Here is a 23,654-nt window from a genome sequence, read left to right on the forward strand (position 1 = left end):
GAGTGTGTAACTTCGTATTTGGCTTAAATTTTTCTCTTATTTACCCTTGTAATCATATCTCCGAAGTGTAAATCCGATGCAAATGCTGGTGATACATCAAAGGAGAACGATCACAGTTGAAAATAAGGTGGAAATAATAAAGCGATCGGAAAAAGGTCAAATGCCATCGGTCATTGGAGAAGCGTTAGGCTACAGTCGGTCAACGATCAGAACAATTTTAAAGGATAAAGTGAGAATACTGGAGCATGTGAAAGGCCCTGCCCCGATGAAAGCTATAATTATTCCTAAGCAATGCAGTGGTTTGATTATTGAAATGGAAAGGCTATTGATAATTTGGTTAGATGATCAAAATCAGCGTAATATTCTTATTAGCCTTACTTTACTACAAGAAAAGGCTCGAAGCTTTTTCAATGATTTAAAAGCTGCACGTACAGCAAGTGAAGGTACTTTAAACGTTTATTTACTTCCCTTCCTAATCTAAATGAATATATGTTGATAATGGGTGGAGATTTTAATTGTTGTTTGAATCCTTCGATGGATAGATCTAAACCTATTCGTACTCTTCCGAACAGAACAGCCCTACTTATTAATTCGTTTATGGTTGATTCGGGAATTACAGAAATATGGCGGTTTTTGAACCCTAAAGATAAAGAATTTTCATTTTTTTCACATGTATATCATAGCTATTCTAGAATTGACTATTTTCTTATTGATCATCGGTTATTAACAGATGTTATTGATTGTAAATATGATTCTATTACTATTTCGGATCATGCACCTTTGAAGTTATCTATTAAGATTTCAGACTATTCCAATAATATCAGATCTTGGAGGCTTAACGCTACTTTGCTTCAAGACCCAGAATTTATCACCTATATAAAACAGCAAATTGACTTGTTTTTCTCAACAAACTGTACTGAAGAAATCGACAGAGGAATATTTTGGGACTCTTTTAAGGCTTTTATTCGTGGACAAATTATCTCATATTCTGCTGGTAAAAGAAAACAAAGATATTTAGATATTGCTTTATTAGTGGATAAAATCAAGGAAATTGATAAGATTTATTCCGTGACTCCTACCAAAGAACTTTATAAGAAGAGAGTTGAGCTTCAAATGGAACATAGTTTACTATTATCTTCTTCAATTGAAAATCAATTAATTAGGACCAGGGCTCAATTCTATATTCACAGTGATCGAACTGGCAAACTGTTAGCTAATCAATTAAAAGCTATTTCGACTAAGCGACAAATTATTAAAATTCGCAAACAAGACGGTAATTTAACTACTGATCATAAAGAAATTAATAATACTTTTCAAGATTTTTATAAATCTCTATATCAATCAGAATTTGATGGTGACCAGTCCATGATAGATAATTTTTTTTAACAATTTGAATATTCCTAAACTGATTGATGAAGACCATAGCCTGTTAGATGCTCCTATTTCTATGGTGGAAATAGGAGAGGCTATTTCATCAATGAATTCAGGGAAAGCCCCTGGTCCTGATGGTTATATAGTAGAATTTTTTAAAACTTTTTCTTCTTTGCTCTCTCCTTGGTTATGTGAAATTTTTAATGATGCGTTTGCTAAGAAGAGATTACCTCAATCTTTTTATGAAGCTAATATCTCTCTAATTCTTAAAAAAGATAAAGATCCTACTTTATGTACATCTTATCGCCCTATATCACTATTAAATGTAGATTCTAAGATTCTTACAAAAATTTTAGCCATTAGATTAGAAAAAAGTACTATCACAGATTATTTCAGAAGATCAAACTGGTTTTATGAGGAATCGGTATTCCTTTTTTAATGTTAGAAAATTGATTAATATAATTCATACTTCACCACCCACAATCCCAGAATGTGTTATTTCATTAGATGCTGAAAAAGCTTTTGATAGAGTTGAATGGATATATTTATTTAATACATTGAGAAATTTTAATTTTAGTCCTAACTTTATATCATGGATTAAATTAATATATCATAAACCTGTTGCTTCTGTTCTTACAAATAACTATAGATCCTCTTTTTTTCAATTATCTCGTGGTACGAGACAAGGCTGTCCCTTAAGTCCTTTATTATTTAATATTGCATTAGAACCTTTAGCTATTGCTATTCGTGAATCTCCTAATATTTTTGGTATTACCCGTAATGAGAAGTTATACAAATTATCACTTTATGCTGATGATTTGCTGTTATATATTTCTGACCCTGATAGGTCTATTCCTGCTATTTTATCCTTGTTGGTTCAATTTGGTACTTTTTCTGGTTATAAACTAAATTTAGATAAGAGTGAATTATTTCCTTTAAATGCACAAACTTTATTGAGTGATAGGATACCATTTAAAGTTGTTACTGATAACTTTACCTATTTAGGTATAAAAATTACCAAGAAATATAAAGATTTATTTAGACTGAATTTTTTACCTATGCTTCATCAAATTCATCAACTTACTACAAGATGGTCTCCTTTGTTTTTATCATTAATTGGTCGGATTAATGCTATTAAAATGATGATTTTACCTAAATTTTTATACTTATTTCAAGCCTTACCAGTTTTTATTTCTAAATCTTTTTTTGATAACATTGATTCAAAAATTTCCTCATTTGTGTGGCAAAATAAAAACCCTAGGTTAAGTAAAAAGCAATTACAAAAATCTAAAAAAGATGGTGGTTTAGCTTTACCTAACTTTAGATTTTATTATTGGGCAAATAATATTCGTAATTTAATGTATTGGAAACTAGATTTGGATTCACCATTGTGCCCACAGTGGGTAAATTTGGAATGTAATGAGGTAAAGGGATATTCTCTATTCTCTGTTCTTGGTTCTTGTCTTCCTGCTGATTTAGTTAAATTTAATAAACAAATATCTAATCCTGTTATCAAACATACATTACGAATTTGGTTTCAATTTCGTAAGTTTTTTACTTTGAAAAACTTTGTTCTTGATAGCCCTATCTTACTTAATTTCTTTTTCAAACCCTCTTGGACAGATCAAACTTTTAACATATGGAAAAGGAAAGGTATAAAATGTTTTCGTGATCTCTTTTTTGAAGATACTTTGATGTCATTTGACCAACTTTCCAACAAATTTTTCAGATATTTATAAATTAGAAATTTCTTACATAAAGTTTTACCATCTTTTCCTAATTCAACTTTGGTGGACTTTACAGATTTGATTTTTACCTTAAACCCTTGTCAGAAGGGATTAGTAGCTTTTATTTATAATATGATTATGAAGGTACAACCAGAAATATCAGTTAGAATTAAACAAGAATGGGAAAAAGAACTTCGATATAATATATCAACAGATAAATGGGAAAAAATTTTGCAAATGGTTAATTCTTCTTCTATATGTGCTAAACATGCTTTAATACAATTTAAAACTGTACATAGAGCTCATATGTCTAAAGATAAACTTGCTCGATTCTATTCTCATATTAACCCTCAATGTGACAGATGTCATTCAGAAGTGGCCTCATTGACCCATATGTTTTGGTCATGTCCCACTTTACATAATTACTGGAAGGACATATTTACTACTATTTCCTCAATTTGGAATATAGATTTACAACATTTTATTACTGCAATTTTTGGCATACCAAATGAAGATGGTAATCAGTTTTTCCCCTCAATCAGACGAATGATTGCTTTTGTAACATTAATGGCCAGAAGGTCTATATTACAAAATTGGAAAGAAGTAAATCCTCCTACCACGTCTCAATGGCTTTCTCAAACTATTTCTTATCTGAGCCCGGAAAAAATTAGAAGCACTATTTTTGACTCATCAATTAAATTTGAAGAAACTTGGAGACCGTTTATTCGACATTTTCATATGAATTAATTTGGCCTTTTCCAGACCTTCTTTCTGCTTATTCATGTTCAGGTATGGAGTTCCGGAGTTTTTTGACACTATCATATACTTGTAAACTATTATTGTTGCCCATGTTAGTTTAGTTTAGTGTTTTATTTTTCTTAATATATACTTTTTTCACATATTTTCAAATTTTTTTTCTCTTTTAATGGTTATTTTTGTTTTTTTTCATATATAATCATATGGACTTGATTGATTAAGGTATTTTTTTTCTGCTGATGTTTAATAGGATACTGTTATCTTATTATCAACGTGATTTCAAGTCTATTGTATTCATAATTTACTCATTATTATGTTATGGTTTTTTTTATATGTATATATGAAAATCAATTAAAAAATTGAAAAAGAAAAAGAAGGTGCTTGTGATGAAGAATATTAAAGTGCAAGGTGAAGCAGCGAGCACCGATGTCAGTGCTGCAAGTGATTTTCCTGAAATGTTTAAAAAAAATAGAGAAGGGAGGTTATTTGCCAGACCAAATATTTAATGTAGACAAGACTGGCTTATTTTGGGAAAAAAATGCCTGAAAGGACCTACATTTTGAAAAAGGAAAAAAGTGCACCGGAGCATAAGGCATCAAATGATAGGCTAACGTTATAACGTTTGAGGAAGAAGAAGACTGTGATCTAGGAACTCTGGAACCGAAAAAGTTTGCGACAAAATAGTTAGTTTCGTCTCACTGAAGCAAGGACGGCAAAGTTAGAGGAGCAAAGAGGTTCACTAAAGTTTACTGTGCAGTTACCGAGAACCTCAGCTGCTACCTGTTCCGACTTATGTACAAATCCAACTTAAAGAAAGGCTCAGGAATGGAACTCATTCGTAAACTGTGGACTGCCTGTATTGTAAACTGCCTGCAGTTTGCAGGAGGTAGAATCTGGATGTGGGGGTGTTGATGGGACTGTGGGGAGAATAGTTGCAGGAAGAATGAGCAGAATAGGATTGTGCTGTTAACTGGCAGAACCTTGATTAGCTGAAATGGTCTCTTTTGTAAAAAAAACATGGACAGATAGCTTACATAAATTGAAGGAAGATGGAAACAATGGAAGGATTGGACAAGAACAGGACGGGAAAAACAGTAAGTCCCTGAGAGCTACAAATTCAGAAGAGACAGAGACAGAGCAAGGAGTGAAAATGATTACCAAACAGCAAACACTAAATAAACTAAACTAATAAAAGATGGAATTTGCACTTGGTTCCAACACTGACTCCCACCTTGTTTCTGAATGACGACTCGTCCATCCTTGTTGGTGCTGGTAAGAGCAAAGAGAAACCCTTCAATGTGCATCATTGGTGATGCCATGAGAGGCTGCTCCTTCTCCAGGGACTCCTCCTGCTCATGAAGTTTAACTGAAAAAATAAATAAAACTCAAAAATTGGTTATAAAAACACAAAAAGATCAATTGACAAAAATCAGACTGATATGAATTCTAGAACTTTCTCAAAACAACTCGCAAATAAATATTTGTATCTTACTCCTTTTAACATTGTCTTTTCATTCTCACTTGCTTTGATCATATGGTGGGTGACCTGACTGGTGAACACTTCTACATGCTATATCCTTATTTACAGATAGATACACTTAAATGGCTTTGCAAGTCTGAATAAAGGGTAACAAATTGTCTGATCTTGGAAGACGACATTTGCTCTCCCTCAAATTACAAATTGTCCTTGGGCTACTGTTATTAATCTGGGGTTATTATTATTAAACTTGAGTTCACAGTACAAATTTAGCTGCATTAATATTAACAACGGTCCAAGTATTTCATAAAAGCATAATCAACCAAATATAAAAGCAAAGATGAAAAGTTTGGTTAGGAGGATAGACTTCTATCAAGGAGTAAATTCCTTAGCAAGTCTGGACTATTAGAAGACATGTTCACCAGTGACTGAGCAAGGTAATAGAGATGTACAGATAATTACAGGAACAAACCAATGAAAAAGTCAGAGAAACCAGAAATGACAAAGGTTTTCATTCTTATTAAAAATTAATTCTATATGCTGGGTGTTATGTTGGCTATGATGAAGAGTTTTGGCCTGAAACATCTATTATTTATTTCCTCTCCATAGATACTGCCTGATTGACTGAGTTCTGAAAGCATTTTGTGTGTGTTTGTGTTGCTCTGGATTTCCTGAATCTGCAGAATCTCTTGTGTTTACATTGATTATGTTATGGCTGAATGAAACAATGCAATGAGATGACTATCCTATATTCCTCTCCTGTTCTTTTAGTATGATGATCCTTCCCTCCAGGATCTTTTAGAATTCACTTCTTTCTGTTTTGTATATTCTATTCAATACTTACAAAGTGATCTCCTACACAGGTTAACCACCTGGAACAATATCTCCAGTATTTAAACCTTATCTGGAGCTCCCAATAATCTGTTACTTCATTTCTGTCTTACTCCACTCAGTTACTTAGTTTTCTTCACATTACTTAGAACTTAGCTTTCACAGAATTCACTTTCTTACACTGTAATTATGAATAATTCATAAAAGCAGTTATTGGTAAACCATGAACTACTAACATAACAATTTGTTTCTTTTAACTAATATGTCTCATGAAACAAATTGCAGACGTGACTCAATTTTGCAGAAAACTAATTCATGCAATGCTCATTAGAAATCTTTACAGTGACTGCAAAGGTGCTTGTAGAATACCCCAGAAATGATTTGAGCCAATTTACAACAGAACTTGAGTAAGCTTACAACACAGTTTTGCCACGTGTCCCTAAGAAAGATCTCAGGAATAGTCACTGACCTTGACCACTGGATTTCTCATTAAGACTCTGAAGAAAATTCGCAAGAGCAGCTGTCTGATTTTGTGCATTGACTGGTTTTAAAGCTGAATCCTGGTACTTCTCTACAAACCCGAACAGCTGTGGAAAGAAGGGAGCCAGTAAAACATCTCAATGAAAACAATGGGAAGCAATAGCAGCTACTCCATTAATTACATTTTACGATACAGTGACATAAATTTAATTAAATATGTGGAAAAGGTGGAGCTAAATCCATGGCTCCTAGTTCTTACGCTTTTGTATAATGCCAAACACAATTAAACATATAACAATCACAGCACGGAAACATCTTGGCCCTCCTAGTCCGTAGCGAACTCTTAATCTCACCTAGTCCCACCTACCCGCACTCAGCCCATAACCCTCCACTCCTTTCCTGTCCATATACCTATACAGTTTTACCTTAAATGACACAACTGAACTGGCCTCTACTACTTCTGCAGGAAGCTCATTCCACACAGCTATCACTCTCTGAGTAAAGAAATACCCCCTCGTGTTTCCCTTAAACTTCTGCCCCTAACTCTCAAATCATGTCCTCTCGTTTGAATCTCCCCTACTCTCAATGGAAACAGCCTATTCACGTCAACTCTATCTATCCCTCACAAAATTTTAAATACCTCGATCAAATCCCCCCTCAACCTTCTATGCTCCAATGAATAGAGACCTAACTTGTTCAACCTTTCTCTGTAATTTAAGTGCTGAAACCCAGGTAACATCCTAGTAAATCGTCTCTGCACTCTCTCTAATTTATTGATATCTTCCCTATAATTCGGTGACCAGAACTGTACACAATATTCCAAATTTGGCCTTACCAATGCCTTGTACAATTTTAACATTACATCCCAACTTCTGTACTCAATGCTTTGATTTATAAAGGCCAGCGTTCCAAAAGCCTTCTTCACCACCCTATCTACATGAGACTCCACCTTCAGGGAACTATACACTGTTATTCCTAGATCTCTCTGTTCCTCTGCATTCCTCAATGCCCTACCATTTATCCTGTATGTTCTATTTGGATTATTCCTGCCAAAATGTAGAACCTCACACTTCTCAGCATTAAACTCCATCTGCCAACATTCAGCCCATTCTTCTAACCGGCATAAATCTCCCTGCAAGCTTTGAAAACCCACCTCATTATCCACAACACCTCCTACCTTAGTATCATCGGCATATTTACTAATCCAATTTACCACCCCATCATCCAGATCATTTATGTATATTACGAACAACATTGGGCCCAAAACAGATCCCTGAGGCACCCCGCTAGTCACCGGCCTCCATCCCGATAAACAGTTATCCACCACTACTCTCTGGCATCTCCCATCTAGCCACTGTTGAATCCATTTTATTACTCCAGCATTAATACCTAATGACTGAACCTTCCTTCTTAACTAACCTTCCATGTGGAACTTTGTCAAAGGCCTTGCTGAAGTCCATATAGACTACATCCACTGCCTTACCCTCGTCAACATTCCTCGTAACTTCTTCAAAAAATTCAATAATACTAGCAATAACAAAACAGACTGATCACCCCATCATCTATTTCAGTAAAATCTCAAAACCTCTCATACACGGGATTCAAAGAAAATGTCACCTACCTCCAAATATGCTCACTTTGAGCACATCTCCTGTTGAAATCATCCTTTGCAAAGGGTGAACTTCATTTATGTAAGCAAGGGCAACTTTAAATTGTGAACACCAAGGGTAGCTAAAGCAAAACTCCCTCTACACTGCCCCATTAAATATCTGTAGGGCACATCATTATGGCTCAAAGCCCCTTTCACTTTCATCCAAAAACTCCCCCTATTCTTGATCACACCACTGTAATCTGTATCATGTTTACAACTCCCAGTGTAAGGGTCCAAGGAGATTAACAATATCGTACCACTTTAAGAGTCTTTGGGCTCTTGTCAACCAGTTTCTGGGCAGGCATTTAACTGAGATGAACTATTAAACCCATGCTGAAACATAGGCCTAAGAGGCACTATGCATGCAGTTACACTTAAACTTAGTGAGAACAAACTTATAACCCTACAGTCATCAATAAACACCTACCTTTTGACTGAGCATACTCTTTGTATAGTAACGCTGTACCTGTTATTAAAAAAAAAGACAACAATATATCTTTTCTTTTTCAATCTTTTTATTGAATTTCATATATAAAGAAAACATAACATAATAGTGAATAGGTTATAAGTGCAATAGACTTGAGATTACATTAATAATAAGATAACAATATCCTATTAAATATCAACAACAAAAAAATAGTATATTAATCAATCAAGTCTATAATAATTATATATGAAAAAAATAAAAATAATCATCAAAAGAAGAAGAAAAAAATTAAAAATACAAGAAAAAATATTTATTAAAAAAAACACTAAACTAAACTAACATGGGCAATAATAACAGTTTATATGTATATGATAAGTGTCAAAAACTCCGGAACCCCATACCTGAACAAGAATAAGCAGAGAGAAGGTCTGGAAGAGGTCAAATTAATTCATATGAAAATGTCGAATGAACGGTCCCCAAGTTTCTTCAAATTTAATTGATGAGTCAAAAATAGTGCTTCTAATTTTTTCCAAGCTCAGATAAGAAATAGTTTGAGAGAGCCACTGAAACGTGGTAGGAGGATTTACTTCTTTCCAATTTTGTAATATAGACCTTCTGGCCATTAATGTTACAAAAGCAATCATTCGTCTAATTGAAGGGGAAAACTGATTACCATCCTCATTTGGTATACCAAAAATTGCAGTAATAAAATGAGGTTGTAAATCGATATTCCAAATTGAGGAAATGGTAGCAAATATGCCCTTCCAATAATTATATAAGGTAGGACATGACCAAAACATATGGGTCAATGAAGCCACATCTGAATGACATCTGTCACATTGAGGGTTAATATGAGAATAGAGTCGAGCAAGCTTATCTTTAGACATATGAGCTCTATGTACAATTTTAAATTGTATTAAAGCATGTTTAGCACATATAGAAGAATTAACCATTTGTAAAATTTTTTCCCATTTTTCTGTTGATATATTATATTGAAGTTCTTTTTCCCATTCTTGTTTAATTCTACCTGATATTTCTGGTTGTATCTTCATAATCATATTATAAATAAAAGCCACTAATCCCTTCTGACAAGGATTTAAGGTAAAAATCAAATCTGAGAAATCCATTGAAGTTGAATTGGGGAAAGATGGTAGAACTTTATGTAAAAAATTTCTGATTTGTAAATATCTAAAAAAATTAGATTTAGGTAACTTAAATTTGTTGGAAAGTTGGTCGAAAGACATCAAACTACCTTCAAAAAAAAGATCACGAAAACATTTTATACCTTTCCTTTTATGCTAAAAGCTTGATCTGTCAAAGAAGGTTTGAAAAAAAAATTAAGTAAGATAGGGCTATCAAGAACAAAGTTTCTCTCTAATCTAATCTATCTCTCTAATTCTTAAAAAAGATAAGGATCCTACTTTATGTGCATCTTATCGCCCTATATCACTATTAAATGTAGACTCTAAGATTCTTACAAAAATTTTAGCCATTAGGTTAGAAAAGGTACTATCACAGATTATTTCAGAAGACCAAACTGGTTTTATTAGGAATCAGTATTCCTTTTTTAATGTTAGAAAATTGATTAATATAATTTATACTTCATCACCCATAATCCCAGAATGTGTTATTTCATTAGATGCTGAAAAAGCTTTTGATAGTGTTGAATGGACATACTTATTTAACGCTTTGAGATATTTTAATTTTAGTCCTAATTTTATATCATGGATCAAACTAATATATTATAAACCTGTTGCTTCTGTTCTTACAAATAATTACAGATCCTCTTTTTTTCAATTATCTCGTGGTACGAGACAAGGTTGTCCCTTAAGTCCTTTATTATTTAATATCGCATTAGAACCTTTAGCCATTGCTATTCGTGAATCTCCTAATATTTTTGGTATTACCTGTAATGAGAAGTTATACAAGTTATCACTTTATGCTAATGACTTGTTGTTATATATTTCTGATCCTGACAGGTCTATTCCCGCTATTTTATCCTTGTTGGCACAATTTGGTAGTTTTTCTGGTTATAAACTAAACTTGGATAAGAGTGATTTATTCCCTTTAAACGCGCAAACTTTATTGAATGATAGGATACCATTTAAAGTTGTTACTGATAACTTTATCTATTTAGGTATAAAAATTACCAAGAAATATAAAGATTTATTTAGACTGAACTTTTTACCTATGCTCCATCAAATTCAACAACTTACTACAAGATGGTCTCCCCTATCCTTATCATTAGTTGGTCGGATTAATGCTACTAAAATGATGATTTTACCGAAATTTTTATATTTATTTCAAGCTTTACCAATTTTTATTCCTAAATCTTTTTTTGATAATATTGATTCAAAAATTTCCTCATTTGTGTGGCAAAATAAAAACCCCAGGTTAAGTAAAAGGCAATTACAAAAATCTAAAAAAGATGGTGGTTTAGCTTTACCTAACTTTAGATTTTACTATTGGGCGAATAATATTCGTAACCTAATATATTGGAAATTAGATTTGGATTCACCATTGTGCCCACAGTGGGTAAATTTAGAATGCAATGACGTACAGGGATATTCTCTATTCTCCGTTCTTGGTTCTTCTCTTCCTACTGATTTAGTTAAATTCAATAAACAGATATCTAATCCTGTTGTCAAACATACATTACGAATTTGGTTTCAATTTCATAAGTTTTTTACTCTGAACAATATATCAAGAGCAATTTCATTGCCCTGTCAGTGTACTGAGGTAAGAGGTAAGGAATGATTGGTACTGAGATCCCAATTCCATCTATCAAATGACTGAAAATTCATAAATTTTCCTTCCTTTCTTCCTATGAATGGGCTGATATTTTCCAATGACGGAATAATTAAGCACAGGAGGTTATTCAATCCATTGTACTTATAGCAGCTCTTTGAAAAGCTTACATGTTACCAATCTTTTCTCAGATTTTGAATGTCTCTTTTTTTTAAGGACAGATTGAATCTGTTTCTTATCACAGGTCTCTCTACAATTAGGGATATCTTCCATCATTAAAAACAATCATCACCCGGGACATGCCCTCTTTTCATTACTACCATCAGGAAGGTAGTACAGGAGTCTGAAGGCTCACACTCAACATTTTTGGAACAGCTTCTTTCATCAGATTTTTGAATGGTCCATTAGCCTTGAATGCTACTTTGTTATTCCTCATTTGCACTATATTATATTTTTTATTCTAACTTAGTAATTGTTCACTGGTTTACTGTACTGTACTCCTGTCATAAAACAACAAATTTCACAACATACTGTATGTCAGTGATAATAAACTTGATTCTGTAAAGCGGTAGCTTTTGTATTTCGAAGCATAGCTACAATTTCAAGGAATGCCAGTTGTAAAAATAACTAGAAGTACAATAAATATGTGGCATAGAAGTGGCATGCTCAAGACCATCCAATCCAATTCTAGAACAGTGAGAGAAAAGATAAATTTATGAATATTCCAAAGGTTGGAAAATAAAACACTGACTAGTCCACCCAGCCACGGCCAAGCAGAGGCGAGTCTGCTGTCTTACTGCTGTCCCCATTTCAGAGTGAGAAACAGCATTTTAGGAGAGATAAACAAACAGATTTACTAGTGCAATGTACTGTAGTACACAGGTTGATTCCTGATAAGAGACAGCCAATGTCAGTCTGAGTCAACACTTGAAATGAAGTGATCAACATCACTCGGAAAGGACAGTAATAGTGGAGTGGGGGTAAGCTCGAGAACAAATGTTAGAAGGGCTCATCACTGTACATTAATACTACTTACTTTGAAGAGGTTGATGTTGTCAAACTGAGCACGAAAAAGAAAATCATTGATAGATCGTAGCTCAGTGCCTTGAGAAAGAATGAGAAAAACAATGAGATTTGAAGTCAAGGAACATTAATTAAACAAAAATCAGAGTAGGCACAGTATGACATGGTAGTATAGAGTTTAGCACAATTTCCTTGCAGCACCAGCTTTAAGATGGGGGTTTTGGTTTCCGCCAGTGTCTGTAAAGAGTATGTACATTTTCCCCATAACCATGTGGGTTTCCTATGGGTGCTCCACCTTCTCCCCACTTTTCAAAGACATAGGGTTACAGCTAATAAATTGTGGGTATGCTATGCTGGAAGCATGGCGACTCTTTTGGGACTGGCCAGCATAATCCTCACTAATTTGATTTGATGTAAATAACGGTTTTACCGAATGTTTCAACGTACACATGACAAATAAAGCTAGCCTTTATTGTCAAGTGTAAGAGCTACAAATATAAATGCTCACACTGACAATAAACTAAATTACTTTGATAACAAACTGGCTACATTATGATAACAAAATAAATACACACAATGACATCATTTACCAAACTTTGCTCCAGATTTGTTTAAAGGTAGACCCGAGTTACAAACGTCTGACTTATGAACAACTCATACTTACAAACCGAGTAAGGAGAACGCCATCCGCCATTTTAAGTCGTTGCTGTTGACACTGTGTTGAGTGTGTACCTTTGTATTTGGCTTAAATTTTTCTTAGCAATATTCACCCTGACCCCTCTTTTCCAGTAGGCTGGTGGTGCAGTGAGATCAGAGGTTCCCAAGTTCGATCCAGTGACAGACTGCTCCCAAGCACGCTCTCCATCTGTGCCGGGTTGATGTCGAGCTTGCAACTCGACCTCGTAAAAAAAAAACCACTGCCACTTCCAGTTTAAATTCCCACGCAGAATATTGTGGAGGATCGAATGCCCAAACCCAGCTCAGCCCCTACTTGTCCCATTTAACCTGTCTCAGTGTGGTGGTCCTTAATACCTGGCAGGGACCCGCCACCTGCAGTGTTTCTGTTCCGTTGATGGGAAGCAATCGCGATTGAAAATAAAGTGGAAATAATAAAGCCTTTGGAAAGAGATGAAATGTCATTGGTCATTGGAAAAGCGTTAGGCTACAGTCAGTCAATGATCAGAACAATCTTAAAGGATAAAGGATAAAGTGAGAATAATGGAGCATGTTAAAGGCCCTGCCCCAATGAAAGCTACAATTATTACTAAGCAACGCAGTGGTTTAATTATCGGAATACATACGTTTCTTAAGTGTTTTATATGCATAGAAAGGTAAACTATATACTAAGACAAACGTTTGACTGACGCTAAATAATACTGGATGTACTTGTTCCGACTCGTACAAATTGGATTTAAAGACGGACTTAGGAATGGAATTCATTTGTAACCCGAGGACTGCCTGTATTTTTATGTAAACTTAAACTCTCACAAACTGAATTTCATATTTTTCCATGTTTCCTTTTGACACTGAAGGAAAGCATCACATCCACACTGGTTCTCAGAGCATTCCCATTTTCTCACTAATTTTCCTGGCAAATTGCCATTCCTAACATTTTAAGTGTGAGTTTTACACCTCCACTATACTCTAATAGTTATTTTTCTTCAAAAGGTTTAACTTTTAACATTTTATATTCTTGGCTCTGCATCCTCTCAGAGTAACAACTTTATCCTTTCCTCACTTTGAATACCAAGTTGATCAATGCTCTCCAGCTGACTAGAACACTTAGTCCTCATAATCTTACCCCTTTGAGTATATGATTGGGAATGATCCGTCATAAACCAAAGATACTACTCCACCTTCAGGCCTACATCAGGTAAAGCACATCACTTTTTAATGAATTAGCTCAATCTTTAACACACATTACTTCCAGTGCAATGAAAAATACGCTCACAGCACAGCATCCTTGCTATACAAGTATACTAGACAGCTGAATATACATCTGCAAATACAGAATATGAAAATCTATTGACAAAAGTCATTCTAATCAAAGGGCCAGTACTTTAGTATTCTATGTTCTAATCAAATTTCAATGGCTTTCAGTTCACAGCATATATAACAATTCAAGTTAGTGGATTACGGAACAGAGGGTAGTTTCCCTCCTGTTCAAACTAATTAGCACAGAATACTGATGTACCCATGTCACTTACCTTCCTGACTAATCTTCTGCATGTTAGGATTTTGTCCAACTTTACCTAGTTAATTATAAAATAGGAAGTTACTGAAAAAAAACACATGGAAAAAGCACTATAAATGAACAATACAGTCTTCAAAAAGTAGGAAACTTATGGTTTAGTGGGCGAATTACTAGGTTCAACTCCAATTCAAAGACTGAAGGAACCCTCTCACTGATGGGAAAAAACCAAATAGCTTTTGCCAGCTTTTGTTCAATTTCAAGAGGCCAGAGGCTAGGACTAGGCACTAAATTGTTTAAGACCTCTGGAAAGTACACATTTTGGGCCTGAAGCATATCCTTCGCATACGTTGAAAGGACTCATTACAGAGAGTTCAAAGTAAGTTTATTATCAAAGTATATATATGTCACCATATACTACCCCGAGATTCAAATTCTTGCAGCATTCACAGTAAAGAAATGGAATAGAATCCACGAAAACCTACACATAAAGACTGACAAACAACCAATGTGCAAAAGATGACAAATGCAAATAATAATAATAATAATAATAAACAAACAAACACACAAATAAATAGGTCCAAGATGATGGTGGCTGCTTTCTTATGGCAACATAACCATGGTGAACAATTTATGACCCACTAGCTACATCCAGCTTTTGTCTGATTGCCTCCGAATTCCAAGTCAACTCGATGCTGCTGGCCAAGCACATTTAATAACAAGGATATTCAGGAATCCCAATGCAAGAGAACTTCAGTGAATGTGTTCCATCAAAATGATAGCATGCATGGTCATTCTTCAGCTAAACCCACAAATTAATTGGCTTCCTGAAAGCAATATTGCAACCTGTGATACTTCAGCCTGTGAGCCAAATAGCTGTTACAATCGCTGCTAGACTGCCGATTCTTTACAGATACTTTGCAATAGTGATCAGACTCAATGTTGGATATCTGGCAAGCATGTTCTGCTATACCAATTTCTTGATTCCCTTAAGTGTCAAACTTGGTTCATCTTACTATATCCTTGCTTTTTCATGTGGAAGAGATACATTTGTCATGCTTTCAGTTTAAGTTACAGAAAACATGGTTCCCATGGTAAATGTGAAAACAGCTACCTTCTAAACAGAGACAAGGGTCTTCAGGCAAAACCATTAAAGGTTGCTCAATCAAGTCAGAAATACAGATAAAGCACAATATGAACATGAAGGGCAGGGCAGTTCTTTGGAATTGGAGTATACCTTCTTTCCCCATGTTACAAAAGATGGAACAAGCAACAGGCCCTGAAATTCAGTTCAGGTTTCAGTAACATTCTGAGATTCAGTCTGAAGCAAGAAAAAAGTGACCATGGAACTCAGAACACAGAAGCACAATGTCTTTGATAACCATAATGCCAATCTAAAACTAACCTATCTGTCTGCACATGGTTAATGTCCCTCTATACAGTCTACTCCCTGCCATTTTCATGAGTCTTAATGTTGCCATCACATCTGCTTTATCACCACCCCTGGCAGCACATTCAAGGCATATACCATACCCTGCTAAAAAAAAAAGACTCAACTCGACTTTAAACTTTTCCCCTCTCAATTTAAACCTATTCCATCTATTATATGACATTTCCATCCTGGGAAATGACTATTTACCCTATTGATGCCTCTCAATCTACACTTCTGTTAGATCACTCTCGGGGGTGGAGTTTCAAGATGGCGACGTAAGCATCTGCCTTTTAGGCGCTCTTTATTTTTTTAACTATAATCACCCTTTAATTAGATCTTTTCGAACTTAATCATATGAGTTGCTACCTTTGATTGACCCTTTTTTCCTAAAATAATAGTTGATCTAATCTTGTCAAACCTAAAATGGCTACAAGTAAGAAATCGGCTAAGGATCCTGTATCCATCGACGCAATTTCTGGTCTTTTGGACATTAAACTGGATGTTAAATTTGCGGGTATGGAAAGTAAATTGGACAATAAACTGGATGCTAAATTTGCGGCTCTGGAAGGCAGACTAGAAGGTAAATTGGACAGTAAACTGTTAAGTTTGGAAAGGAGGATTACTTCGAAAATATCCGATCTTGAAGGAGTTGTTAAATCGCTTGAAACTAAGTTTCAGTCGCAGGCGTTAGAGGTTCAACAGCATGGAAATAAGATCACGACTCTTGAACAATCAATTTGTGAAAAAGCACGTACAATTGAAGTGTTAGAGAAGAAGATAGAGTCGACTGCTAAAACTTTAGATCAGTACAAGTTTAAAATTACTGATCTTGAAAATCGTTCTCGCAGACAGAATTTGCGCATCATCGGAATTCCCGAAAAAGTTGAGTCCGGTGATTTAACTGAATTTTTCTCTAAATTACTGTGGGAAATTTTCGGTGGTGAAGGTTTGAAAAATGAACCTGTTATTGACCGCGCTCATAGAGTTGCGAGGTTTTCGTCTGTGTCTGATAAACCACGAGCGGTGATTGTTCGCCTTCATTATCCTCATGAGAAAGAGCTTCTAATTCGATTAGCTCGTAAAAAAGGTATGATCTCCTACAGAAATTATTCATTTCGAATAGTTGAAGACTACTCGTATGAAGTAATGAAAGCCAGGATCGCTTTTAAACCAGTGATGGCAGAGATTCATTCGATTGGATTTAAACAAGCTTTAATGTATCCAGCGAAGCTTAGAATGGTGCTGCCCGACAACAGTCTACACTTTTTTAACACTCCTGAAGAAGCGAAGAAATTTGTTGAAGAATATCGATCCTCTAGTGCAACTTGAACTATGAGTTACATTGAAGATTTTTTTTTGGAGAGAGGATGTCATTTCATTTTAAGTTTTAACCCTGGAAGTTGGGTTATAACTTTTTATTTTGAACTATGGGTCTGGGTCTTTTTTTTTACTACTATTATTATTGCTTATAGATGCTGTTTTAATTTTTATAATATCCTTTTTTTTATACACGTTTGTATTTTGTAATAATGAATTATTTTTTCAAAATGTCGTTTCTTCTTCCCATAAGTCTTTACTTTTTATAAGCGTTTATTTGCTTGCCTGTATTTAGAAATGGAACAAAGGTTTTGAATTCTTTTTCTTTAGTTTTTTTTTATATATGTTGTAGTGTCTATTAAATCTTTTTTTTAAAAAAATTCTATTTTGATAACTTTTTTACTATATTTTCTTATTAGATTGCTGAATTTATATTCATATTTTGTAATATGGCTTTCTCAAAATGTCGTTTCTTCTTCCCATAAGTCTTGGCTTGTGAAACGTCATCTTTGTATCTGAATATGGAATTTCTTTTTTAAAGGTGTATCACATTTTTAAACTTTAATGTGCATTTTTTTTTATTAATGATTTTTCTGGTTTTACTATTTTAGTTTTTTTTTTGATTTGTCTGATATGGGTGTGTATGTGTATGTGTATATATATATATGTAGGTATATATATATATATATATATATTTTTTTTTTTGCAACTCTATATTTTAATTGGGGTGTTATATAGTTTTTTCTTAAAAAATTTTCTTATGGAGCTGCCATCTTGAAATGGGGGTAATATTAGTATTAGTTTATGCGCCTGCCGCTTGGCTTTCTTTCAAAGGGTGGGGGGAGGGGGGAGGGATCTTTTTTCATGCTTTTGCTTTTTATTTTTTTGCTTTTAGTTTATGGGCTGACTTTAAATTGTTAATATTGTTGAGGTGTCAGGATCTCCGGTTGCTCCTGAATCAATTTTCCTTCTTCCTAAATTGTGGGTTATGTGTCTTTTTAACCTTTTATGATACACACAATTAATATTGGTATGATGGATAAATCTATTAACTTTATCTCGTGGAATACTAATGGTTTAAATCATCCGATTAAACATAAAAAAATATTTAAAGTATTCCATAGATTGAACGCTAATATTATTTTTGCACAGGAGACCCACATTAGGAGGGAGGATAATCAACGTTTTTTTAGGTTCTGGAAAGGTCAACAATTTCACTCAAATTGTACCGCTAAAATTAGGGGTGTGTCTATTTTTATAGACGCCTCAATTTCGTTTACACATTATGAAATTATTTCTGATCCACAGGGTAGATTTTTGTTGATAACTGGTTCACTTTTTAAATCGGAAAGTTGTTTTAGTTAATATTTATGCTCCAAACTTTGATTGTCCTGAATTTTTTAAACGTTTATTTACTTCTCTTCCTAATCTGAATGAATATATGTTGATTATGGGTGGAGACTTTAATTGTTGTTTGAATCCTTCGATGGATAGATCTAAACCTATTCGAACTCTTCCGAATAGATCAGCTTTACTTATTAATTCTTTTATGGTTGATTCTGGAATTACTGAAATATGGCGGTTTTTGAACCCTAAAGATAAAGAATTTTCATTTTTTTCACATGTATATCATAGTTATTCTAGAATTGATTACTTTCTTATTGATCATCGTTTATTAACAGATGTTATTGATTGTAAATACGATTCTATTGCTATTTCGGATCATGCGCCTTTGAAGTTATCTATCAAGATTTCGGATTCTTCTATCAATACTAGATCTTGGAGACTTAATGCTACTTTACTTCAAGATCCAGAATTTATTACCTTCATAAAACAACAAATTGACTTATTTTTTTCAACAAACTATAATGAAGAGATTGATAAAGGAATACTTTGGGACTCTTTCAAGGCTTTTATTCGTGGACAAATTATTTCATATTCCGCTGGTAAAAGAAAACAAAGATATTCAGATATAGCTTTATTGGTGGATAAAATTAAAGAAATTGATAAGATTTATTCCGTTACTCCTACCAAAGAACTTTATAAGAAGAGAGTTGAGCTTCAAATGGAACATAGTTTATTATTATCTTCTTCAATTGAGAATCAATTAATTAAGACTAGGGCTCAATTTTATATTCATAGTGATCGAACTGGTAAATTGTTAGCTAATCAATTAAAAGCTATTTCGACTAAGCGACAAATTATTAAAATTCGTAAACAAGACGGTAATTTAACTACTGATTATAAAGAAATCAATAACACTTTTCAAGATTTTTATAAATCTTTATATCAATCAGAATTTGATGGTGACCGGTTTACGATGGATAATTTTTTTTAATAATTTGAATATTCCTAAACTGATAGATGAAGATTGTAGCTTGCTTGATGCTCCTATTTCTATGGATGAAATAAGAGAGGCTATCTCATCAATGAATTCAGGGAAAGCTCCTGGTCCTGATGGTTTTATTGTAGAATTTTTTAAAACTTTTTCTTTATTGCTTTCTCCTTGGCTATGTGAAATCTTTAATGATGCGTTTGTTAAGAAGAGACTACCTCAATCGTTTTATGAAGCTACTATCTCTTTAATTCTTAAAAAAGATAAAGATCCTACCTTATGTGCATCTTATCGCCCTATATCATTATTAAATGTAGACTCTAAGATTCTTACAAAAATTTTAGCCATTAGATTAGAAAAGGTATTACCACAGATTATTTCAGAAGATCAAACTGGTTTTATTAGGAATCGATATTCCTTTTTTAATATTAGAAAATTGATTAACATAATTTATACTTCATCACCTACAACCCCAGAATGTGTTATCTCATTAGATGCTGAAAAAGCCTTTGATAGAGTTGAATGGACATATTTATTTAATGCATTGAGAAACTTTAATTTTAGTCCTAATTTTATATCATGGATTAAATTAATATATTATAAACCTGTTGCTTCTGTTCTTACAAATAATTATAGATCCTCTTTTTTTCAATTATCTCGTGGTACGAGACAAGGTTGTCCTTTAAGTCCTTTATTATTTAATATTGCATTAGAACCTTTAGCTATTGCTATTCGTGAGTCTCCTAATATTTTTGGTATTACCCGTAATGAGAAGTTATACAAATTATCGCTTTATGCTGATGATTTGTTGTTATATATTTCTAATCCTAGTAGGTCTATTCCTGCTATTTTATCCTTGTTGGCTCAATTTGGTAGCTTTTCTGGTTATAAGTTAAACTTAGATAAGAGTGAGTTATTCCCTTTAAACGCGCAAACTTTATTGAGTGATAGGATGCCATTTAAAGTTGTTACTGATAACTTTATCTATTTAGGTATAAAAATCACCAAGAAATATAAAGATTTATTTGGACTGAATTTTTTACCTATGCTTCATCAAATTCAGCAACTTACTACTAGATGGTCTCCCTTATTTTTATCATTAGTTGGTCGGATTAATGCTATTAAAATGATGATTTTACCGAAATTTTTATATTTATTCCAAGCTTTACCAATTTTTATTCCTAAATCTTTTTTTGATAATATTGATTCAAAAATTTCCTCATTTGTGTGGCAAAATAAAAATCCTAGGTTAAGCAAAAGGCAATTACAAAAGTCTAAAAAAGATGGTGGTCTAGCTTTACCTAACTTTAGATTTTATTATTGGGCGAATAATATTCGTAACCTAATGTACTGGAAACTAGATTTGGATTCACCTGTGTGCCCACAGTGGGTAAATTTGGAATGTAGTGAGGTTAAGGGATATTCTATATTTTCCGTTCTTGGTTCTTTTCTTCCTATTGATTTAGCCAAATTCAATAAACAGATATCTAACCCTGTTGTTAAACATACACTACGAATTTGGTTTCAATTTCGCAAATTCTTTAATCTGAAAAACTTTGCTCTGGACAGCCCTATTTTATGTAATTTTTTTTTTAAACCTTCATTGACAGATCAAGCTTTTAGTATATGGAAAAGGAAAGGTATAAAATGTTTTCGTGATCTTTTTTTTGAAGGTACTTTGATGTCTTTTGATCAACTATCCAACAAATTTGAATTACCTAAATCTAATTTTTTTAGATACTTACAAATTAGAAATTTCTTACATAAAATTCTTCCATCTTTTCCTAACTCAACTCCATCGGATTTTTCAGATTTGATTTTTACTTTTAATCCTTGTCAGAAGGGATTAGTAGCTTTTATTTATAACATGATTATGAAGATACAGCCAGAAATATCGGATAGAATTAGACAAGAATGGGAAAAAGAACTTCGATGTAATATATCAACAGATAAATGGGAAAAAATTTTACAAATGGTTAATTCCTCCTCTATTTGTGCTAAACATGCTTTAATACAATTTAAAATTGTACATAGAGCTTATATGTCTAAAGATAAACTTGCCCGATTTTATTCGCATATTAATCCTCAATGTGACAGATGTCACTTAGAAGTGGCTTCATTGACTCACATGTTTTGGACATGTCCCACTTTACATAACTATTGGAAGGACATTTTTGATGTCATTTCCTCAGTATGGAATATCGATTTACAACCCCATTTTATTACTGCAATTTTCGGTATACCAAATGAAGATGGCAATCAGCTTTCCCCTTCAATCAGACGAATGATTGCCTTTGTAACATTAATTGCCAGAAGGTCTATATTACAAAACTGGAAAGAAGTAAATCCTCCTACTACATTTCAGTGGTTCTCCCAAACTATTTCTTATTTGAGTTTGGAAAAAATCAGAAGCACTATCTTTGATTCTTCAATTAAATTTGAAGAAACCTGGGGACCATTTATTCGACACTTTCATATGAATTAATTTGGCTTATTTCAGATCCTTTTCTCTACTTATACTTGTTCAGGTATGGAGTTCTGGAGTTCTTTTCTTGACACCTTTATATATTTATAAAGTGCTATTATTGCCCATGTTAGTTTTAGTTTAGTATTTTTTTTCAATATATATTTTTTCTCATATATAATTTCAATTTTTTTTTTCTTCTTTTTTCGACGATTATTTTTGTTTTTTTTTCATATATATTTATATAGACTTGATTGATTTATGTACCTTTTGTTGATGGATGTTTTAATAGGATATTATTATCCTATTACTAATGTAATCTCAAGTTTATTGAATCTGTAATCTATTCATTATTTTGTGTTGTTTTTTTTTATATATGAAATTTAATAAAAAGATTGAAAAAGAAAGAAAAAGATCACTCTCAGCCTCCGATGCTTCAGAGAAAGCAATCCAAATTTGTCCAAACTCCTTTTTTAATAGTTAATGTACTCTAATCTAGTCATCATCCATGTGAACCTCTCTGCAACGCTCCAAAATGTCCATATCCTTCCTATAGTGTAATGACAGAAATACACACAATAATCCAAATGTGGCTTAACTAAGGTTCTATACTGTATATCTGTAACTTGATTTCTCAACTTCTATACCCAACACTTCAACCAATGAAAACAAGCACCCATTATCTCTAACCCTAACCCAAATATTGTTTCTACAAAAAGACCATTCTGTTAGCAGTGAAACCTTTCCCTGGGTGTTACAATCATATCACAAAATAGAAAACACTTTTAGCATCCAATGGATTGGGAGGGAGTAAAGATATAAATGCAATGAAATATTCCAGTTCACATTCCAAAGCACCTATTACCTCTAACCTTAACCCAAACATTTTACACAAAATGCTGGTCGAACACAGCAGGCCAGGCAGCATCTATAGGGAGAAGCACTGTCGACATTTCGGGCCAAGACCCTTTGTCAGGACTAAGGGTCTCGGCCTGAAACGTCGACAGTGCTTCTCCCTATAGATGCTGTCTGGCCTGCTGTGTTCCACCAGAATTTTTTGTGTGTTGCTTGAATTTCCAGCATCTGCAGATTTCCTCATGGTTGCTTCCCAAACATTTTAAATCAACTTAGTCCACAATGCAATGAGAAATCCCCAGTTAAAACTCACTTGGACTCGAGGATCATTTCAAGTCCAACTGATTGCTCCAATATAAGTAACAGTAAAGAAATGAAGTAGTTCTGGCAAAAGAAAAATCTTTCACTTTTCACACCATTTCAGGTATTTAGAACAGGGATGGGAAGGAATTGTTTTTAGCCAGAGGGTGATGTATCTGTGGAATACATTGTCAAGGACTGCCGAGAGGCCAAGTCACTGAGTATATTTAAAGCAGAAGTTGATAGGCTCTTGGTTAGTCAGGGTATCA

At 33.7% G+C, this 23,654-nt stretch overlaps 1 protein-coding gene across 1 annotated transcript in view; it reads right to left on the reverse strand.

The window, feature by feature from the left end:
* Window positions 1–23,654, reverse strand: part of ddx11 (DEAD/H (Asp-Glu-Ala-Asp/His) box helicase 11) — a 122,060-nt gene that overhangs the window by 41,895 nt on the left and 56,511 nt on the right. The window contains exons 13-17 of the mRNA XM_059977736.1: window positions 14,699–14,743; window positions 12,505–12,572; window positions 8,721–8,759; window positions 6,632–6,749; window positions 5,086–5,220 (exon numbers count right to left, since the gene is read on the reverse strand). Of these exons, the coding sequence (XP_059833719.1) occupies window positions 5,086–5,220; window positions 6,632–6,749; window positions 8,721–8,759; window positions 12,505–12,572; window positions 14,699–14,743 (405 nt within the window). The remainder of the gene's footprint in view (window positions 1–5,085; window positions 5,221–6,631; window positions 6,750–8,720; window positions 8,760–12,504; window positions 12,573–14,698; window positions 14,744–23,654) is intronic.

The sequence above is a fragment of the Hypanus sabinus genome, chromosome 8, assembly GCF_030144855.1.
Source record: "Hypanus sabinus isolate sHypSab1 chromosome 8, sHypSab1.hap1, whole genome shotgun sequence".
NCBI classification, from domain to species: Eukaryota; Metazoa; Chordata; class Chondrichthyes; order Myliobatiformes; family Dasyatidae; genus Hypanus; species Hypanus sabinus.